Source organism: Ahaetulla prasina, chromosome 7 (assembly GCF_028640845.1).
Source record: "Ahaetulla prasina isolate Xishuangbanna chromosome 7, ASM2864084v1, whole genome shotgun sequence".
Classification (NCBI taxonomy): domain Eukaryota; kingdom Metazoa; phylum Chordata; class Lepidosauria; order Squamata; family Colubridae; genus Ahaetulla; species Ahaetulla prasina.
In genome coordinates this window covers 2,042,363-2,065,037 of record NC_080545.1, presented here as the reverse complement: position 1 = coordinate 2,065,037, position 22,675 = coordinate 2,042,363, and the positions used below count along the sequence as shown (strand labels likewise).

Genomic DNA, 22,675 nt, shown 5'->3' with positions numbered 1-22,675 from the left:
GTTGCGTAAAGGCAGAGAAAAAGAGGAGAAAACTCAACTGTAATTAAAACTCAACTCTGTCCATCTTGAATAAAAGGGAACACGGGCAATCCTCAGTTCGTTTAGTGACCTTTCAAAGTTACAAAGGCATCGAAAAAAGTGACATATGACTATTTTTTTTACACTTACGACCGTCGCAGCATTCCCTCTGGTCACGTGACCAAAATTCAGACGCTTGTCAAATGACTCACATTTATGATGGTCGCAGTGTCCCAAGGTCACGTGATTCAGCACCAGCTGTTATTGTACGAAGGGCATAGTGATATGGATTATTATGTGTCTCGTTTGTGCCATTGATTAAGATGTATTTATTATATTACCGTTGATGTTTGAAGACTGTTGCATTAGCACGTATTGCTTTAGACTTTCCTATTGATGTGTTAGCTTTTTTTTTGAACACGTGTATTTTGTACTAAGGGCATTTTAATTTCTTTTGGGAGCTGCCATGAACCTGTGTAGAATTAAACAGTTGCTGCACAAATTTGTGTTGTTGATTTTCCAGGCGCAGCCTTTCGTGGCACACCAGTTGAGAAAAGCTGCGGTAATGTTCCCAGAGAAAAAAGATGGAAACATTTCTGGGAATAAAAACGCAATTCTCACAAGTGTCCGTTCACCACGCTGAGATTTAACATCTGAATAACACAGAATAACAGAGTTGGAAGGGACCTTCGAGGTCTTCCAGTCCAACCCCTTGCTCAAGCAGGAGACCCTACATCATCCCACACAAATGGCTGTCCAATCTCTTGAAAGCCTCCAGTGGTGCAATACCCGCAATTTCTCAAGATAAGTCATTCCACTGATTGATTCTCCTCACTGGTAGGAAGTGTCTCCTTAATTCCAGGTTGCTTCTCTCCTTGATTCGTTTCCATCCATTGCTTCTTGTCCTGCCTTCAGGTGCTTTGGAGAATAGCTTGACTCCCTCTTCTTTGGGGCAGCCCCTCAAATACTGGAACACTGCTGTCATGACTCCCCTAGTCCTTCTTTTCACTAGACTAGCCAAGTCTTTCACTAGACCATTCACTATTCACTAGAATAGACTTATCTGAGTTAGTTTCCTCCTTCTGAATCCAATATCCAGTTGTGCTGTCCATGCTATTCGTTACTAAACTTAAATATAAGGCTAGAATTTCAGCGTTTAGCAACTGCAGGAAAAGTCCTAGTAATCAATGCAAACCAAAGCAGCTTGGATAGGCTTCCTGCAAGCCTTTTTTGGCCCTAAGTTTAAAATGTTTAATGCCTTGCCAGCTGCAAACCCTTTTCATATTCCTGAAATAGTTGTGACTCACTCCAGATGAAGTTTCCTAGCATTAAACTGTCCTTCTAATTCAAATCATGCGCTCCTTTATTATTCCTGAGTCAGTTCCACCTGTCTGCCCTCCCCCAAAAAACCGCTTGCAAACCCCTTTTTCTGGCTACCGCACAGCAGTGAGTTACAAAATCTGTCTGCAGCGCTAGCAAAGTGAGAATAAAGTCCTTTGAATTGGCTGCTCTAGCTTTAATTCCCTCTCCCAATTATACTAACCTCAGTTATTCATCATACGATCACATTAGTTATTAATTAGCTTTGAATTTTTGCATCCCAGCAATGGTTCATTTTGGCAAAATCTACGTGCCTTATAAAGATAGATAGATAGATAGATAGATAGATAGATAGATAGATAGATAGATAGATAGATAGATAGATAGATAAATAGATAGATAGATAGATAGATAGATAGATAGATAGATAGATAGATAGATAGATAGAGATAGAGAGATAGAAATAGATATAGAAAGATAGTTAATAGATAGATAGATAGATAGATAGATAGATAGATAGATAGATAGATAGATAGATAGATGATAGATAAGATAGATAGAGATAGAAAGATAGTAGATAGAGATAGATAGATAGATGATAGACAGTTGATAGAAATATAGATAGATAGATAGATAGATAGATAGATAGATAGATAGATAGATAGATAGATAGATAGATAGATAGATAGATATGGATGCTTAGATAGATAGATAGATAGATAGATAGATAGACAGACAGATACTCTAGATGATATGATAGATAGATAGATAGATAGATAGATAGATAGATAGATAGATAGATAGATAGATAGATAGATAGATAGATATGGATGCTTAGATGATAGATAGATAGATAGATAGATAGATAGATAGATGATAGATAAGATAGATAGAGATAGAAAGATAGTAGATAGAGATAGATAGATAGATGATAGACAGTTGATAGAAATAATATAGATAGATAGATAGATAGATAGATAGATAGATAGATAGATAGATAGATAGATAGATAGACAACAGACATAGAGATAGAGATATAGACAGATGATAGAGATAGAGAGAGATATATATAATTATATATAGATATATAACTGGACACAAATTCTCCATCCTATCCTGACTTGGGCTATTACTACAGTGGGTAGTCCTTGACTTATGACCACCATGGAGACTAGCATTTCTGTTGCTAAGTGAGGCAACTGTTAAGTGAGTCACAGCCAATGCTTTTTGCCTGGCTTTGCCATAAAATTGGGCCCAAATCACTTAGCAACGGAAATGCCAATCGTGGTCGTAAGTCAAGGACTACACCTATACAAAACCTCAGAGGTCTGCCTGGAGGAGCCTATTTCAAGGTTGGAAAGGATCGCCTTGAGAGCATAACAACCTCTGGAATCTGGGCAGCACAAGGCATTTCTACCCTGATATATTTTGCCCACCAATCATACAGTTGGTCTTCGACTTATGACTAAAATGGAGCCCAAAATTGCTGTGGATAAGCAAGACATTTGTTAAGTGAGTTTTGCATCGTTTTACAATCTTTCTTGCCACCGTTGTTAAGCGAATCCCTGCAGTTGTTCAGTTAGGAACACGGTCATTAAATGAATCCAGCTTCCCTGTTGACTCTGCTTGTCAGAAGGTCGCAAAAGGGGATCACGTGACCCCGGGACACTGCAACCGTCATAAGTACATGCCAGTTGCCAAGCGTCTGAATTTTGATCATGTGACCACAGGAACGCTGCCGTAGTTGTAAGTGTGAAAAACGGCCAATAACGGTCATTTTTGTCAGTGCTGTTGTAACTTCTGTGGGAAACGAAAACATCGCCTACTGATCTCTTAGACTCAATAAGGCCTAAGTGGAAAAAGCAGGCCTTAACATCAAACATCAAAAACATCATTAAAAAAGGACAACAAAGAATGTTCTTTCTGCGCCAACTCAGGAAGCTCAAACTGCCCAAGGAGCTGCTGATCCAATTCTACAGAGGAATTATTGAGTCTGTCATTTGCACCTCTATAACTGTCTGGTTCGGTTCTGCAACCCAACAAGAAAAACACAGACTTCAGAGGATAATTAGAATTGCAGAAAAAATAATTGCTACCAACTTGCCTTCCATTGAGGACCTGTATACTGCACGAATCAAGAAGAGGGCCGTGAAAATATTTACAGATCCCTCACATCCTGGACATAAACTGTTTCAACTCCTACCCTCAAAATGACGCTATAGAGCCCTGCACACCAGAACAACTAGACACAAGAACAGTTTTTTCCCGAAGGCCATCACTCTGCTAAACAAATAATTCCATCAACACTGTCAAACTATTTACTGAATCTGCACTACTATTAATCGTCTCACAGTTCCCATCACCAATCTCTTTCCACTTATGACTGTATGACTATAACTTGTGGCTGGCAATCCTTATGATTTATATTGATATATTGACCATCAATTGTGTTGTAAATGTTGTACCTTGATGAAGGTATCTTTTCTTTTATGTACACTGAGAGCATCTGCACCAAGACAAATTCCTTGTGTGTCCAATCACACTTGGCCAATAAAAAATTCTATTCTATTCTATTCTAAAAAGCTACAGGAACCAAAGTTTTAGATACAAAGATTTCAACTTTGGAAGTTGTGGGAGCTTCATCACTGGAGGCTTTCAAGAAGAGGCTGGGCTGCCATTGGTCAGAAACGATGTTGGGTCTCCTCCTTGGGCGGTGGGTTGGACTAGATGACCGACAAGGTCCCTTCCAACTCTGTTAATCTGTAATGATGGAATACTCCGCCCATGAACCATGGATGGTGCTCCATCACTGGAGGTTTTTAAGAAGCAACTGGACAGCCGTTTGACTGAAATGGTGTAGGGTCGCCTGCCTGAGCCAAAGGGGTTGGACTAGAAGACCTCTAAGGTCCCTTCCAACTCTGTTATTCTGGGAAAGTGTATCAGAACTATTTGTAATCCTGCTGAGCCGTTGCTGTGAAATCTGATTTTTGCAAAGTACATAGTTTTGAAATATATTCAGACATAGAAGGACGAAACCGCGAGAAATAGGGAACTGAAAGTAGCCGATGGATAGAGGTTTGAGATGTACACGGGTATCTGTGGAGAATGTCTGTCAGTAAGAAAGAACAAGGAAGTAAGTTATGAAACAAGTGCCGAAAAGTATAAAAATAACGTCTTGAGATGAGTTCAGGGCCACTGGCCATAGCTACTCCTTGCTGGACCTAGCTATCGTCTCTGGACCTCATTGCAATGGGTTGTTGATATAAGTTGTGTTAGGATGGCTGTTCCAAATTGCTCATGGAATAAACATCTGAATCTTAAAGTAAGAATTATTGTTTGTGTTGCTGCTTCCTTTCTTTTATGCAGATATTTTTACGGCACTTCGAACATTCACTAAACAAACTGTTATAAGTCGAGGACTTCCTGAAATCCCTTATTCCAGGATCTCATTGTTTCCTTTGGTGAATTCAAACCATGCCCTACAAATCCTTCAGCGGATGTCCTGAATCCGGAAAGAACAAACTGAATCTGGAAAGAACAAACCAACAAACCCATACAATCTTTCCAAATTGGGGAGAAAGAGACCCAAAGGAAAACATCGGGAATCACCTCGAATTCTGCCTCTCCTGTTGCCTCTCAAAAGCCAAAGAGAATGACAGGTGTGCAGCGTAACGCAACTCTGGAGTAATCGACAGAGAAAAGCCTGTCTCGTGGGCTCGTTCCCTCCGTCCATCACTCAGTCGTCCGTGCGTAATTCTGCCACTTTTAGTCTAGTCATTCAGAGAGGGAAACTCCATTACCTGGACAGAAAGCTTAATTCCACAGCTGCAATCCAAGTCCTCCTTGTATGTCCACTTAGAAGCGGAACAACAGAATAATAATAATAATAATAATAATAATAATAATAATAATAATAATAATAATAATAATAATAATAATAGGTACTGCGGTACTCATCGTTAATTGGTTCGGGGAGGCGAGATGAGTACCAAAAATGATGAATACCAAACACATTTTTCCAATAAGGAAACGTCACAAGGCAGCCAACACAGATAAGTTCTAGCTTATGCATTGTGTACTAAACAAACGATGAGTATTGGGGCAAAATGTTCATGTTAAAATGCATTGAGTATCAAATTTGATGAGTTTCAAAGCAGTTGAGTCCCAAGGTACTATTGTAGCAGAGTTGGGAGGGACCTTGGAGGTCTTCTAGTCCAACCCCCTGCTCAAGCAGGAGACCCTGAGCCATTTCAGACAAATGGTTGTCCAATCTCTTCTTAAAAACCTCCAGTGTTGGAGCAACTTCTAAAGGCAAGTCATTCCACTGGATAATTGTTCCCAATGTCCCTATTCTCCAAAGCACCAGAATGCAAGACAAGAAACAATGGGTGGAAACTAATCAAGAAGAGAAGCAACCTGGAATTAAGGAGAAACTTCCTGACAGTGAGGACAATCAACCGGTGGAACTCCTTGCCTCCAGAAGTTGTGGGTGCATCAACACTGGAGGTTTTGAAGGAGAGATCGGAGAGCCACTTGTCTGGAATGCTAGCGGGTTTCCTCCTTGAGCAGAAGACTAGAAGACCTCCAAGGTCCCTTCCTGCTCTTTTCTGGATTGAATCGAATCTTCCACTGAACCTTTCCTTAAATAGACATCTGTAATTGTTGATATCATGAACTTTCACTTGCTGTCATTGATGAACACCAGTGGGGCAAAGCCGGAAATTGATTGGGGGTGTCATATAAACAGCTGCTTGGAGGAAGTCGTTTGTATGGCAACAATGACTTTTATTAGTCCTGCAAAGCCCATCAATAATACCAAGTATATTTCAGCTGTGGTTTACAGACTCATTCCCATTAAGAATTTATGCCCACGCAGTCTATTCCTTTCTCTTTCTTTGAAGAATTCATAATGATAAACACCCCAGAGGTCTGGTACCCCAAAGTTTAGCACCATTCATCATCCGTCTGCTTACACAAACTCACCATACTCTTGGACAGCCCCACAAATCCAGACAGCACATATATTGTGAAGGTTAATTAAAGAATCCCCCGCAAGAGATAAGAAAGAAATGCAGTCTTTTAAGTTGCGGGTGGTGAACACTGGAATGTAATCTTGATTTAACCGCACAAACGAGTTCACGGGAATCCTGTCTAGATGGGGTAGCCTGTTACCAGCTTTGGGAGAACTTCAGTGCCTTCATACAAGACACCAAGACAAGAGCAAACAATTCCTGGCGAGTTAAGAGGGTGACTTTGGCGAGAATGGCAGAACTTCTCTGCATGAAAGAGGCTTTTTCAAAAGGCCACCGGACTTAGTTTTCCCTGGGAGACGTCTCGCTTCTCATCCAAGAACTTTCTTCAGTTCTGAGGATTGAAGGATAATCTCAGCAGTGGAATTCAGCCGGTTCAGACCAGTTCAGGCGAACCGGATGCTAATTTTACATCTGGTTCGCTGAACCAGTAGTTGCAAGGACTGGCTGGCCTCGCCCTCCCCTCCCAGGAGTCCCCATGTGGCCCGTTTTGGGTGCCAGCTAAGTGCAGCACCTATGTGGAGGCTCTGGGAGTTTCCCAGAAACTCAAGAAAAGCCTCCAGAGCCAGGGGAGGGCAAAAACACCCCCACCGCCACCATGGTGCAGGAGGCTGAGTAGCCACGCCCACCATGGCCATGCCCACCCAGCAACGAGGTGATTGCTAAAATTTTTGAATCCCACCCCTGGATAAACTGGATGGAAGGAGGGCACAGATAATCCTCCAAGTGGCCTCAAGAATTCTCAGGAAGAGGCCTAATGACCAGATGACTGCAAGGAATATAAATCCTTCCATGATTCCAACAATCAACTAGTGGAACAGCTTGCCTTCAGAGGTTGTGGGTGCTCCAACACTGGAGGCTTTTAATTGGACAGTTGTTTGTCTGAACAGGGTATCCTGCCAGAGCTGGGGGTTGGACTGGAAGACCTCCAAGGTCCCTTCCAACTCTGTTATTCTGCTATAGAGTCCCTGGGAGTCAAATTCAACGGGAGGATGAATTCCATCGTGCAGTTAGGAGCAGCTAATGGAAAGGCACTTAGCAACTGAGATGTAGTCTATGGTTGCTTAGGCTTGCAAAATTTATTGGAGACTTTTGAACTTCTCCTTGTGGTTGCTTTGAAACAAGAATGCCGTCTAATTCTGTCAGTTGTAACCTGGTCAAAAGCCGGCTTAAGGATCACTTCAATAACCTTAAAAACAGATCTGTCTTGTGGATCAGGCTCAAACTGGGAAAGCAGATTGTGGCTGAAAATGGAGAGCCTCAAGCCGCTTCATGAACTGCATCATAATGAAGCAATGGTGCAACTTGTTGTACAATTTCCTTTGTCCTCAAACCTGACCTGACATCCACTCTTTGGGTTCAGAGACTACAAGACAATTCTGTCTCCCACATGTAGAAGTGACGCATGTAAAAAAATAAATAAATGCATAGTTGCAATTCTCAATTTATTTTTATTTTTATTTTACCTTCTCCCATTCCTATTGCAAATTTCCAATATGGATCGTAGGCAGGGGTGAAATCCAGCAGGTTCTGAAGAACGGGTAGCAGAAATTTTGAGTAGTTTGGAGAACCGGCAAATTCTACCTTTGGGTGGCCCCAGAGCGGGGAGGAAATGGAGATTTTGCAATATCCTTCCCCCAGGAGAGGGGAGGGAATGAGGATTTTGTAGTATCCTTCCCCTGCCACACCTTCCAAGCCACGCCCACCAAGCCACACCCACAGAACCGGTAGTTAAAAAAAACGTGGATTTCACCCCTTATTTTAGGGTTACCAAAAACCAAGCCCAGAAATGCCTTCTGCTTCCCATAATAAGTCTGCCCCCCACCTCTTTTTCTATTACTGTGTCGTCTCAAAAGCTACCTTCCTATTTTCCAATTTTGTGCAATATTCCACGGCACCATTGATTTAGGGCCGACATTTGAAACCTGAACATCTTCTTTTGTATGTTTAAGCCTTGAGGTCTATTATGGGTTGAATGCTACTATGTTGAATCCCCCCCAAAATTGGGTAACCTTCAGCTTTGCGACATCCTTGAAGGTCTTGGGTTGGCCACAAAGAGTGATTTTTGCTCTCTGCTGATCAGAAGGACAATCCTTTCTATTGCTTGCATTCCACCCAGGAGCCCATGCAACCGAACCCGGGGCTATACTCTAGGTCAGGGGGTGTCCAACCTTGGCAACTTTAAGCCTGGAGGACTTCAACTCCCAGAATTCCCCAGCCTGGGGAATTCTGGGAGTTGAAGTCCTCCAGGCTTAAATTTGCCAAGGTTGGAGACCCCTGACTTAGGTATACCAGAGAACATGTAGCCCAGCCATCTAGAATCGAGGTTTGTTTCTCACGGGCGACAGAGATGAGGCCATTCCTCTTGGTGGCTGCTTTGCGCACAAGAACCAGGCAACCAGAAACTACTACATTATGCACGATTTGTGATGTATAGAGGACTGGTTCACGCGTCCATGAACACCAACGGGCAGCCAGAAGACACGACAGAAATCCTTTCATTTAATAGAGACCAGGGGTGTCAAACTCGATTGCATTGAGTGCCGCATCAGGGTTTGACCTCGTGTGTGTGTGTGTGTGTGTGTGTGTGTTGGTGTGTGTAGTGTGTGACTAGGTGTGGGCGTGGTCATGGTGCTCATGGCCATGATGGGCGTGGCCACGGTGGGCATTTGACATAGAAAAAGAAGGGCTTTTTCTCTTCTTTCTTTCCACAAGATTCCCTGGCCTCCAGAAGAACTCTGCCGGCCAAAAATGGGCCACAAGGAGGCCCCAGGAGGCCCTCACATGGCCCGTTTTTGGCTTCCCTGGCCTCCAGAAGCACTCCACCAAAGAGGTGGGTTTCAAAAATTTTTAATACCGGTTCCGTGAGTGTGGCTTAGTGGGCGTGGCATTGGTTGGTGGGCGTGGCAGGGGAAGGGTACTGTAAAAACTCCATTCCCACCTCACTCCAGAGGAAGGTTACTGCAAAATCCCCATTTCCTCACGATCAGCTGGCACTCGGGAGGCAGAGAATAGATGGGGGGTGGGGCCAGTCAGAATTTTTACTACTGGCTCTCAAAACTACTCAAAATTTCCGCTGCTGGTTCTCCAGAACTGGTCAGAACCTGCTGAAACCCACCTCTGCTCTGCCAGCCAAAAAAGGGTCGCACGGAGGCCTCCGCTTGGCCTGTTTTTGGCTCACAGACTGCCGCTGGAACCCGTTTTCGCCAGCAGAGGCATCGCAGGCGGGTATTTTGATTTTTCCAGGTCAGCCCGCAGGCAAGATTTAAGCACTCCGTGGGCCGGATCCAGCCCGTGGGCCTTGAGTTTGACACCCCTGATGTAGACAGATTTAAGCATAGTTTCAACTGGGAAAATGTGACCATCAATTCCTGAAAGAACTAAGGCAATTTTGGCCCTCTTCAGCTGCTATTACTAAGTACAATTGCAAAACGTTGTTTTAGTGTCTGATCAGTTCGGTTTGGGAGCTGCTTTTTGACCGATTTCCATGGCAGCAACAACCTCCGTGTGCCTCCTGCAGATCCCTGTCCTGGTTTTTCCTTAAGCTCCTGTCTTGGCTTGGCATGGCCGGCCATGCCAGATGGCTGAATCCAGCCATCCTTTTACTGTCTATAAAGTTCCCTGATCTCTCTCAGGAGCCTAGAGGATATTTAAATATTAATATATTAAATATTTAGTGCCAAGAGCCACTAAACAATGAGGACAACCAATTTGCTCGGAATTGTTTATTTTTTAAAAATCCTTCCTCCATCCCTTTGTAAGTTTTTTTTTGTTTTTTTTTAATTTGAATTTATATCCCGCCCTTCTCCGAAGACTCAGGGCGGGTTACATTGTGTTAAGCAATAGTCTTCATCCACTTGTATATTATATACAAAGTCAACTTTTATTGCCCCCAACAATCTGGGTCCTCATTTTACCTACCTTATAAAAGATGGAAGGCTGAGTCAACCTTGGGTCTGGTGGTAAGTGCCTCTCTTGAGTCTATGGAGGGTGGCTCCTATTCTAAACCAACCAGCCAAATATTATTTAAGACTTAGAGATAAACAACATCTACATACCATTCAAAAGAGACAACCAACTAGGCTAAAAAGGAAACGAAAGGACCACAACATCTTCTCACCAGCTATCAGTACCCAGATAAGTAGAGATTAACACCAGAATTAATTTTAGATCAACAATCAAGAAGTCAATAAGACTCCAATCAAGGAACTACCAACTCAGACAAACAAGCTAAGAGTAAACCATAGTCTACTCAAGAAACCACTGAGAATATTCACACCAACACTACTTCCTCTCTGTTCTACTTTAGGCGAAACGGAGCCTTAAATCTGAACCCAGTTGTGGGCTCTACCTTTTGGGAAGGAATTACTAAACGAAAGTACATTTGGTCATATCGTAATCCAAATAACAAAAAGTCTGGACTAAAGGGATGGTTGGAGGTCTTGGGCAGATTTAGCATGAAGAAGACTGCCAAGAGTCATTTCATTTCTGAAATCACCTTTCCCATTTCTCCCTCTTCTTCCTCACCATGAGGGACATATTGTTATCCCAAAATGTCTTGACTTTTTGAGAAGAGATAAAGGGCAACATCTTCTAATCAGCTACTGGGGAAGGGCTTTTAGACATATTGATATTCTGTGGGAACATCTCATGAAGCTTTGACTGAGTCTCATGTGTTGTGGTCTGCCGGTGGCCAGCAGAGCTGGCAGCAGAGTCAGACAGTGAGGAGGCTGGGGAGGAACATGGGCCAGTCCTGGAATCTGAGGAAGGCTCGGACGAGGGCTCTGCATCAGAGGCAGAGAGGGGGCCAGGGCCATCTGGGACTTATATACTGCCTCCAAGAGTCTGATGTCAGCGAGGCAGAGGAACAGGGGGAGCCTTTTCCTAGTGTGCACATGCACAGAGCTGCCAGAAGGCAAGAACAATTAAAACAAAAGGAACGACTCAGGAGTAAGGCTTGGAGATGATTGGATCCTCCCATAAGACATAAAGGAGGAGCAAAGGCACATGAGCCTTTTGCAGGAAGCAACTGTTGTTCGTGCTGGCTGGTTTCAAGACTGTGTTCCGTGTGGCTTTGCAAAGGTAATTGCCAATTAAGTCTTGGTAGCATGTCAAGGGAGATAAAGGTGGGTGTTTATCACCATTATCCCGAAGAACTGTGGCAGACTTCTGTTGGAGTCTTTACAATTATTTGGGACTTCTCTTTGAATGATCAGTTTGGAAATGAACAGGCTCTGAATGAGCAGAATTCACAGCCGTGGAAATAAAAAGAGGGTTTTGGGGACTCATTGTGTGCTTTTACTGTATCAGGGAGCCTAGGTCAGAACATCATCAAACATGCGATCGATCCGACTAGCCTGCCCTTTTTGTTTGATGTACATGGATGCAATTTTGTTGTAACCGTGGCACAGTGGAAACCCATCCGTGAGATTCAGGTTCTCATATAAAACCAAAGGAAAATGAAGAACACCATCTTCCATCTCAGCCTAGCCAGCTATTTAGTTCTCATCAGCTAACCATACTCTTACTTGGATTCAAACTTGGGCTCCCTGCATATTAGGCAGTTGTATTAACCTCTGAGCCAGCTGGATTGAAGTTGAAAGGTGAAGGGGAAGCAATATGCTCCCTCCCATATTGGGGCAGACCAGGTGCTTCGACAGAAAAACACTATATCTATATCTAATCTCTCTCTCTCTCTCTCTCTCCCCATCTATCTATCTATCTATCTATCTATCTATCTATCTATCTATCTATCTATCTATCTATCTATCTATCTATCTATCTATCTATCTATCTATCTATCTATCTATCTATCTATCTATCTATCTATACAAACATACATACTGTGTGGCAGTTTGGAAGACATAAGGCCTTGGGGGGGGCATTAAAGTAATAACCCTGACAGAGAAGAGGATGGATAGGAAGATAGTTCTGCAGAGCTTCTCATTATCTGAGATAACTCAGCTGAATAGCCAGATGCGCATCTGAATATTAAATTTCATGCTGCTGGGAAATTGTTGACCAGCGTTAATTTTAGCATTTAGAATAGAATAGAATAACAGAGCTGGAAGGGACCTTGGAGGTCTTCTAGTCCAACCCCCTGCATGGCAGGAAACCCTTTAGTATCATTTCAGACAAACAGTTGCCCAATCTCTTCTTAAAAGTGTTGGAGCATTCCCAACATCTGGAGGCAAGTTGTTCCACTGATTGATTGTTCTCACTGTCAGGAAATTTCTCCTTAGTTCTAAGTTGCTTCTCTCCTTGATGAGTTTCCACCCATTGCTTGGAGTTCTGTGGGCGTGGCTTGGTGGGTGTGGTGTGGCTTGGTGGGTGTGGCTTGGTGGGCATGGCAAGGAAAGGATACTGCAAAATCTCCATTCTCACCCCACTCCAGGGAAAGAATACTGCAAAATCTCTATTCCCTCCCCACTCCTGGGGGAAGGATATTGCAAAATCTTCATTCCCTCCCCACTCTGGGGCCAGCCAGAGCTTGTATTTGCCGGTTCTCCGAACTGCTAAAAATTTCCGCTACCCGGTTCTCCAGAACCTGTCAGAACCTGCTGGATTTCATCCCTGCTAAGAACATAGGATAGTCATGACAAATAAAATGTTCAATCTTCTAAAGTTTGAGGATTTATAATCGGATTGGAAGGTCTTTCAGTTAAACTCCAGCTAACTTAATATTAACCGCTTCAATCTTGATTGCAGAAAATATGACTTCTGTAACAGAGTGATTAGTGCTTGGAACACACTACCTGACTCTGTGGTTTCTTCTCAAAATCCCCAAAGCTTCAACCAAAAACTGTCTACTATTGACCTCACCCCATTCCTAAGAGGTCTGTAAGGGGCGTGCATAAGAGCACAAACGTGCCTACCGTTCCTGTCCTACTGTTTCCTTTCATTATATCCAATTAATATAGTTATTACATACTTATGCTTATATATATGCTTATATATTATATAGTTATTTTCATGCTTATGCTTATATATACTGTTGTGACAAAATAAATAAATAAAATAAATAAATAAAAATAAAGTAAACAATATCCCAATCAAGGAACTACCAAATCAGATAAACAAGCTAATAGGAAACAACACCCTCATCAATGAACCACCAAGAATGCTCACACCACTATTGACAAAGCAAGCCACTTGCATATAAACAGAGAGCAGAACCCACTCCCTTCTAGCACTGAAGATGTTACCTAGCTGGGTTGTGAAATGTCGGCTTGGTACTAACGTACCCATAGAAGAGAATATTTGAATTGTGGAATCCTTTCTGAGCTTGCAGAAGTTTCAGGACCCAGCTAAGTAACATCATCAGTGCTAGAAGCCACTCGGCCCAAAAGCACTTAGACATGCTCTTTCTGAGAAGCTCCTCTGGGCGTTTTTCTACAGCATTCCCTGAAGATCTCTGAGGACTTTCGTTCCACTGGATTCTCTTAAGGACTTCTCCACCAACATTCAGTTGGGAACGCCAAGGATCGTGAAAAGAACATTAATGGTTACTGGACAGCTTTGTCCACTGGGGAGAAGGTGCCTTTGCAGATGGTACCAAAGCCATCTAGCCTGGAGACTCCTCGGCCAGTGATGCCAAAGAAGACTCTTCTCAACCTTCTCCCATAGTCAAGACCAGGGATGGGATTCAGCCGGTTCATGGGAACCAGATGCTAATTTTACATCTGGTTCGCAGCACTGGTAGTTGCAAGAACTGGCTGGCCCCTCCCGCCCCTCCCATCCCAGGAGTCTCCACATGGCCTGTTTTGGATGCCAGTTAAGTGCAGCACCCATGTGGAGGCTATGGGAGGGCAAAAAACGGGCCTTCCAGAAGTTCTGGGAGTCTGGAAATAGGCCTGTTTCTGGCTCCGGAGGAGCCCAGGTGAGGCTGCTTTTGCCCTACCGAAAGCTCAAGGAGAGCTTGGGGAGGGCAAAAATATCCCCCTCTACCACCATGGTGAAGGAGGTTGAGTACGCCACACCCACCATGGCCATGCCCATCCAGCAACCAGACAGAGAACCGGTTGCTAAAATTTTTGAATCCAACCCCGTGGTCAAGACCTCTAAGAGAAACTTGACCAGCACTGAAACAGAATAAAGTGAAGCAACATATTTGCTCATCTTTGGTTTTAGATGTGCCAGAACCACCATGGCTGCCTGAAAAAGCTTTGAGGGCATTTCTTGGTTTGAACTATCATTGAAACCAAGCACTCAAGCTTTACTCAACTCTACTCTCCAGCTGAGTTTAGGAAGGCCGCATCATTCAACTCATAAGGTGGGTCATTAAAATAATTTGGAGCTGCTTCAACACTGGGTTTTAATTTCCAGAGCCAAGTGAATTGGGAATTGGGGCTGAAGCATCTTTTACAAGTTCTGCTTTTTTTGAAGTCAGAAATGACCAGGAAAAATATGTCATGAACACAGTTGTTGTTGGGTAACAATGGTCCATTCAAAAAAAAAAAAAAAAGGGTCAGACTTGTAGAATATCACCCAGATTCCGGGAAGCTCAGAGGGATGATGTGCCAATGGGCGAGATATTTTTCCTCCAACTTTTGATCTACTTATTTTCTCACAGAGCAGACAAGCTCAAGTAGTAAATTACTATTGGTTGTAATTACGATTTTCTTCATTCTTTAATCAAAAGAGTCTCCACAGCATCTGCTATGTATTAAGGCAGACTTGCTCCTTCAGGTTTATCATTTATAATCGGCTTATTAAATCTAGACGAGCCCCAATCATAGGGAGACTAGTTCAGGCACATCTGGAAGTCTGTTGTAGATCATTTGAGAACGCTTGTAGATGTTTGAAAGGCAAAGCATGGGCAAACGCTAGTTACAACATAGAGTATAAAGGACTACATGACAAGCTACCACCATGGGAATGGTGGCCTAGAGGTGGAGCTCTTGCCTCACAATCAGGAGGCTGTGAGTTCAATCCTAGGTAGAGGCAGATATTTCTCTCTCTGGGCACAGTGAGACTATATCTGCTAAACAAAACTCTGCATTGGCAACAGGAAGGGCATCAATTTTTGTTGCACTGGCAACAAGAAGAGCAGAAAAAATAATTGCTACCAACCTGCCTTCCATTGAGGACCTGTATACCGCACGAATCAAGAAGAGGACTGTGAAAATATTTACAGATCCCTCGCATCTTGGACATAAACTGTTTCAACTCCTACCCTCAAAACGACGCTATAGAGCACTGCACACCAGAACAACTAGACACAAGCACAGTTTTTCCCCGAAGGCCATCACGTCTGGATTACTGCAATGCTCTCTACATGGGGCTCCCCTTGAAGGGCATCCGGAGGCTTCAGTTAGTTCAGAATGCGGCTGCGCGGGTGATAGAGGGAGCCCCTCGTGGCTCCCGTGTGACACCTATCCTGCGCAGACTGCACTGGCTACCTGTGGCCTTCCAGGTGCGCTTCAAGGTTTTGGTAACCATCTTTAAAGCGCTCCATGGCATAGGGCCGGGTTACTTATGGGACCGCCTACTGCTACCGAATACCTCTCACCGACCCGTGCGCTCTCACAGAGAGGGACTCCTCAGGGTGCCGTCAGCTAGGCAGTGTCGTCTGGCGACACCCAGGGGAAGGGCCTTCTCTGTGGGGGCTCCCACCCTCTGGAACGAACTCCCCCCAGGACTTCGTCAACTTCCGGACCTCCGAACCTTCCGTCGCGAGCTTAAAACACATTTATTCATCTGCGCAGGACTGGATTAGATTTTAAATTTATATTGGTTTTAAATGGGTTTTATTATTTATATTGTTTTTTAATAATTCGGCCTTGTAGAATAAGTTTTTTAATTGTTATTTTAGTCTGTATTTATATGTGCTTTTTACTTGCCTGTGAATCGCCCTGAGTCCCTTGGGAGATAGGGCGGTATATAAATGTGATTAATAAATAAATAAATAAATACTCTGCTAAACAAATAATTCCCTCAACACTGTCAAACTATTTACTGAATCTGCACTACTATTAATCGTTCCCATCACCAATCTCTTTCCACCTATGACTGTATGACTATAACTTGTTGCTGGCAATCCTTATGATTTATATTGATATATTGACCATCAATTGTGTTGTAAATGTTGTACCTTGATGAAGGTATCTTTTCTTTTATGTACCCTGAGAGCATATGCACCAAGACAAATTCCTTGTGTGTCCAATCACACTTGGCCAATAAAGAATTCTATTCTATTCTATTCTATTCTATTCTATTCTATTCTATTCTATTCTATTCTATTCTATTCTATTCTATTCTATTCTATTCTAATCTTTTCTTTTATGTACACTGAGAGCATCTGCACCAAGACAAATTCCTTGTGTGTCCAATCACACTTGGCCAATAAAAATTCTATTCTATTCTATATATATATATATAGTATGTCCCAGATATATCCAATAAAAGTGTTCTTAGATTCTTCTACAATGACTGCAGGTGTATCGCAACACCTTTCTCAATGAGAGAGGCAAGGTTGAAGTCCTACCCAATGTATATGGTCTTCAGATTTAAATTCCGTCGCGAGCTTAAAACACATTTATTTATCTGCGCAGGACTGGATTAGATTTTAAATTTATACTGGTTTTAATGGGTTTTATTATTTATATTGCTTTTTAATAATTCGGCCATGTAGAATAAGTTTTTTAACTGTTATTTTAGTCTGTATTTATATGTACTTTTTTACTTGCCTGTGAACCGCCCTGAGTCCCTAGGGAGATAGGGCGGTATATAAATGTGATAAAATAAATAAATAAATAAATAAATAAATAAATAAATAAATAAATAAATTCTGCACCTTTTCTTCTTCCCCTTTTGGGTCAACACCATTTGGCTTCTCCTTCTTCAACCTCAGAAGTTTCTGCCCTCTGACTCTTTAAGCTGCCGCGTCAGTTTCAACTCTTACAACACACATACACAGATTCCTAAATAATCTGCCCACTCTGGAATCTAAAAAAGTTATACAGACCACAATATACACTGAAAGTAATTTGCTGCCGTCCAAACAATCATCCCGTTCCTTTGAGGAGAAAGTCAAGAACTACTTACAAACACATCCATCAGTAGGTGCTCCAGAGTGTCTTCTAACTTGGCAGCCAATGTCATGGCAACCCTTGCTTGAATCCAGCAAGCCAAGAAGGGCGAAGAGTCCCAGCCCAATTGGTTCCCAAAAATCTCACTCCCTCAGCTGTCCCAAGCTGGACGATTTAAGGAACCACGAAAGGACCGAGTCCTCCCGAGAACTTCTGGCACTCACTCTGCTGAGAACCTCCTGGGAATCCCTGGACCTCAATCTGGATTTCTTCAACTGCAGATGAAGGCATTAAAAAGAGGCTGGAGTTGCCGTCTTCTCCTTCGGAGAACCTCACCAGTTAGGAGAAAGGGCATCAGGGAAGCCACCAGAAAGAAGAGCTCGCACGGAGAAGAGTCGCCACCAAGCAGCAGCTGCGTTAAAGATGGGAACTGGAGTGCAGCGACTCTAACAGAGGCTGATATTTATAGGAGAACAAGGTTTTTGGATTCTGGCGCATTTTGCTGTTCAGTTTTGACCTTTCAGCAAATGGCTCAGCACACTGGAAGCCATTGTGAAATGGGAGCAGCGAGGCCCACAGAAGAGCGCTGTGACCAATGCCAGGCCAATTCACACAGCCACTTTCCTCAATGGCTCTTTGTTAAAGGTCTATCAAACTCAGCACTGTCTGCTCGTGACAGAGGACAGCATAGATGGGCATGAAACAAGGCACTGAAGTTTCACAGACTTTTAATTTTCTTCCCCACTGCCCCCCCCCCACCGCCCCGAGATATTATTATTAGCTCCCTTAGATACTTGAGAAACAAAACAAGGCCTAAGCGATGCAGAAGGAATGGAACCATGTTGGTTTCCTTTCAAGGGTAGCTTGTCTTGAGTTGGCATCTTCCTTTCAGTCATATCTAATGCCTGGGACTCCTCATGTTGGTGTCATGGCCAGGTAAACCCAAATGTGCTTTTTTCTTCAGGGCTTCAGTTCAGAAGCTTCTTGGATGAGAAGCGAAACGTCTTCAAGGAAAATACAAAATCCAGTTGCCCTTTGGGAAAAAAAAAGCATCTTTGGAACCTGGATGAGGAAGAGAATCTCCATATTTATTTATTTATTTATTTATTTATTTATTTATTTATTTATTTATTTATTTATTTATTTATTTATTTAGTCCAGAATGCGGCCGCGCGGGTGATAAAGGGAACACCTCGTGGCTCCCATATAACACCTCTCCTGTGTGGACTGCACTGGCTCCGGTGGTCTTTCAGGTGCAATTCAAGGTGTTGGTTACCACCTTTAAAGCGCTCCATGGCTTAGGACCGGGCTATTTACGGGACTGCCTACTGCCACAAACAGCCTCCCACCGACCTGTGCGCTCCCACAGGGAGGGCCTCCTTGGGGTGCCCTCGGTTAAACAATGTCGACTGGCGACCCCCAGGGGGAGGGCCTTCTCTGTGGGGGCTCCTGCCCTCTGGAATGAGCTGTCTCCAGGGCTCCGCCAACTCCCCGACCTTCGGACCTTCCGCCGTGAGCTGAAGACTTTTTTATTCCATCAATCTGGGCTAGCCTGAATAAGTAATTTTAAATGTGGTTTTAGTTTTTATTATTGTTAGTTTTAGTACTTTGGCCACTATTTATATAAATTTTATTCTGTTTTTAATTTGTATTTATTGTATTTTTAATTGGCTGTGAACCGCCCTGAGTCCTTCAGGAGAAGGGCGGTATACAAATGTAATTATAAATAAATAAATAAATTTATTTATTTATTTATTTAATTTGTCAACAAATCCAAGAAACCAAGTAACAGACATAGACATGGACACATGAAAAAAAATCGGCACACAAAAAAAGGATATAATTGGCAAAACGTAGCCATAAACACATAGAATGATTACATATAATTGGGCGCAGGAGGACAGGGACGGTAGGCACGCTGGTCCGCTTATGCGCTTATTATGGACACCTTAAGAAACGTGAAAGGTCCATGGTAGACAGTTTACGGTGAAAGATACGGGGATTAGAGAGACCAACAACAGGATCAGGTAGAGTGTTCCAGACATTTACTACTCTATTGCAGAAGTCATCTTTCCTACAATTAAGATTAGAGCGAATTACTTTGAGTTTACATCTATTGATGGCCCTTGTATTATTATGGTTGAAATTAAAGCACTCATTTACAGGTAGGACATTTTGGTAAATAATCTGATGAACTAAGCATAGGTCAGAATGTAGACGACGTAGTTCGAGGCTTTCCAGACCTAAGATTTCAAGCCTGGTGGTTGAATAGGGAATTTTATTTCGAGCAGAAGATTTAAGAACTCTTCTAGTAAAATATCTCCGGACCTTCTCTAATGTAATGATATCTGAAATACAGTGAGGGTTCCAGGCAGGTGAACAGTAATCAAGTATAGGTCTGGTAAAGGTTTTATAGGCCCTAGTTTGGAGTACAGCGTTACCAGAGAGAAAACTTCGTAAAATAAGATTGACAACTCTTAATGTCTTTTTTGCAATGATGTTACTGTGAGCTCTGGGACTTAGATCTTTTGAAGTGAGTACTCCTAGGTCCTTGACAGAGTGTGGGTCAACTTTCAGATCATTACCAGCCAGCAAATATTTGAAGTTCTTATTCCTACTGCCAATTTGCAGGACTGAGCATTTGAATATCACTGAACAAAATATGAACAACAGCTTAAGGAAATACACGATGTGATGACATCATAGATCTGGGGCATAGACAGAACTATCTTTTATCATAGGATCCCAGGGCTAGAAGGGACCTTGGAGGACATCTAGTCCAACCTCCTGCTTATATCATCCCTGATAAATACGGTAGCTTTTCAATCTTTTCTTGAAAACTTCCAGTGATCACCCATCACCCATTTCCTTCCACTTATGACTGTATGACTGTAACTTTGTTGCTGGTATCCTTACAATTTATACTGATATTGATTGTTTCCTGATTGCTTATTTGTACCCTAGGACTATCATTAAGTGTTGTACCTTATGATTCTTGATGAAGGTATCTTTTCTTTTATGTACTCTGAGAGCATATGTACCAAGAAAAATTCCTTGTGTGTCCAATCACACTTGGCCAATAAAGAATTCTATTCTATTCTATTCTATTCTATTCTATTCTATTCTATTCTATTCTATTCTCTATTCTTTCTATTCTATTCTATTCTATTCTATTCTATTCTATTCTATTCTATTCTATTCTATTCTACTCTACTCTACTCTACTCTACTCTACTCTACCCTGCATTCTATTCTATTCTATTCTATATGCACCAAAGACAAATTCCTTGTGTGTCCAATCCCACTTGGCCAATAAAGAATTCTATTCTATTCTATTCTATTCTATTCTATTCTATTCTATTCTATTCTATTCTACTCTACTCTACTCTACTCTACTCTACCCTGCATTCTATTCTATTCTATTCTATTCTATTCTATTCTATTCTATTCTATTCTATTCTATTCTATTCTATTCTATTCTATTCTATTCTATTCTACACTTTACTCTACTCTACTCTACCCTGCATTCTATTCTATTCTATTCTATATGCACCAAAGACAAATTCCTTGTGTGTCCAATCCCACTTGGCCAATAAAGAATTCTATTCTATTCTATTCTATTCTATTCTATTCTATTCTATTCTATTCTACTCTACTCTACTCTACTCTACTCTACTCTACTCTACCCTACTGTCAGATATTTTCTCTGCTGGTTGGTGAGGACAGAGAAGACGAAGAAGAAAAGGAGGCCTTTGCTTACTGCAAGTGGCACATTCACAAATCACACCACCACCAGCGGGGGTCCCTCAGAAAAGAAGCACCAGAAGTAGGAGAGGGATTGGCAATAAATCAAATTTTATCTTGGCATTGTTTGTGCGCCTTTTGAAGATGGATGGAGAGCAGTGCAGCCATCAGGCCTGTAAATAACTCACTGCACAAGACCAAGGTTAACCTGCCAGGAGTTGACAACGACACTAGAGAATTGGTGTTTGTGTCAAAGAAGTGTTTGCATATACAGCATGCAACGGAGCTTCGGAGAATCCACTTCCTGGCCCAGCAGTCATTTTTAAATCTGGTTTGACAGCCTGTTAAGGTTCTGAAGTTCCTTCCCTTAAGAGCAGCGCTAACAATATTAGCCACCTGATGACTCAGACAAAGCCAAGACAAACAAATGTTCTGGACAATTTATAGAAGCAAGTAATCATGCAGTAGTGAGTAGAGGAGTCGAAGTTATAAATTCTGTCTATGTATTTTGATTATAGCTAGGTTTGTCCCCCCCCACCCCTTCAGCCATATACCACAGTTGGCAGATCAGGAGCGATGGATGGCTTTGGTTAGACAACAGTATGACAATCCATTTAGTGCGCAGTGTGATAGATGACTTCATCCATCACGAAGGAAAAGCAAAATGTTTCTTCAACGGGCAAATTCTCATCCTTGCCATTCTTTGCGTAAGGTAATAGATGAGTTCCTGTATAGCTATTTTTTTTTAAAAATCAAGGAGGAAGAGTTGAAGATTCACAATCTGCTTAGCTTTGGAACAGATGGCCTTTAATAGGTTCTCAGAAATAGAATTACAAACTTTAACTTTTTAGTGTGTGTGTGTGTGTGTGTGTGTACAGGTAAAAGTTCCCCTCACACATATGTGCTACTCGTTCCTGACTCTAGGGGGCGGTGCTCATCTCCGTTTCAAAGCTGAAAAGCCAGCGCTGTCCGAAGACGTCTCGGTGATCATGTGGCCGGCGTGACTCAACGCTAAAGACGCTGTTCCCTTCCCACCAAAGGTGGTCCCTATTTTTTCTACTTGCATTTTTTAAGTGCTTTCGAACTACTAGGTTGGCAGAAGCTGGGCCAAGGAACGGGAGCTCACCCCGTTACACGGCAGCACTAGGGATTCGAACCGCTTTTAAGACAAGATTCTGCATTAGGGGAAGCGGGGGCAGGAATTGCGCTTTTATTTTTCAGGTGAGATCAATAAAACAGTTAAATTAAAGACTTATCGGGGAGTAACCTTGATATTTACGGTCCTTTATAAAAGGGTGAAAAGAACGCAAATGGCTTCTTGAATTGTTGAAAGTGGAGAAAAAGAATGGAGGCCGGAATCTATTTGAATGATAGCGTAATGGGAAGTAGAAATAACCTGGAGGAACAGAAGGGAAAACTGCACTTAAAACGGCACGAGGATAAAAGAAATCAAAGTCCCAGGCAGGAACGTAATTTGAGACCCGCCGTACTTTTCACCAAAGTAAAAGAAAGGGAGGTGGATATTCAGACTTGC

The 22,675-nt window shown here is 42.4% G+C and overlaps 1 protein-coding gene across 3 annotated transcripts in view; it reads right to left on the bottom strand.

Moving 5' to 3' along the window:
- The window catches only part of FRMD4A (FERM domain containing 4A), a 342,273-nt gene that overhangs the window by 248,371 nt on the left and 71,227 nt on the right, over positions 1-22,675 (bottom strand). The window contains exon 1 of one of the 3 annotated variants that reach the window (XM_058191962.1): positions 17,415-17,872. The exons of 1 other annotated variant lie outside the window; for it this stretch is intronic. In XM_058191962.1, the coding sequence (XP_058047945.1) occupies positions 17,415-17,471 (57 nt within the window). In that variant the 5' untranslated portion in view covers positions 17,472-17,872. Of the gene's footprint in view, positions 1-17,414; positions 17,873-22,675 lie in introns of those variants that run through there. One more of the 3 variants, XM_058191968.1, reaches the window with a different exon arrangement.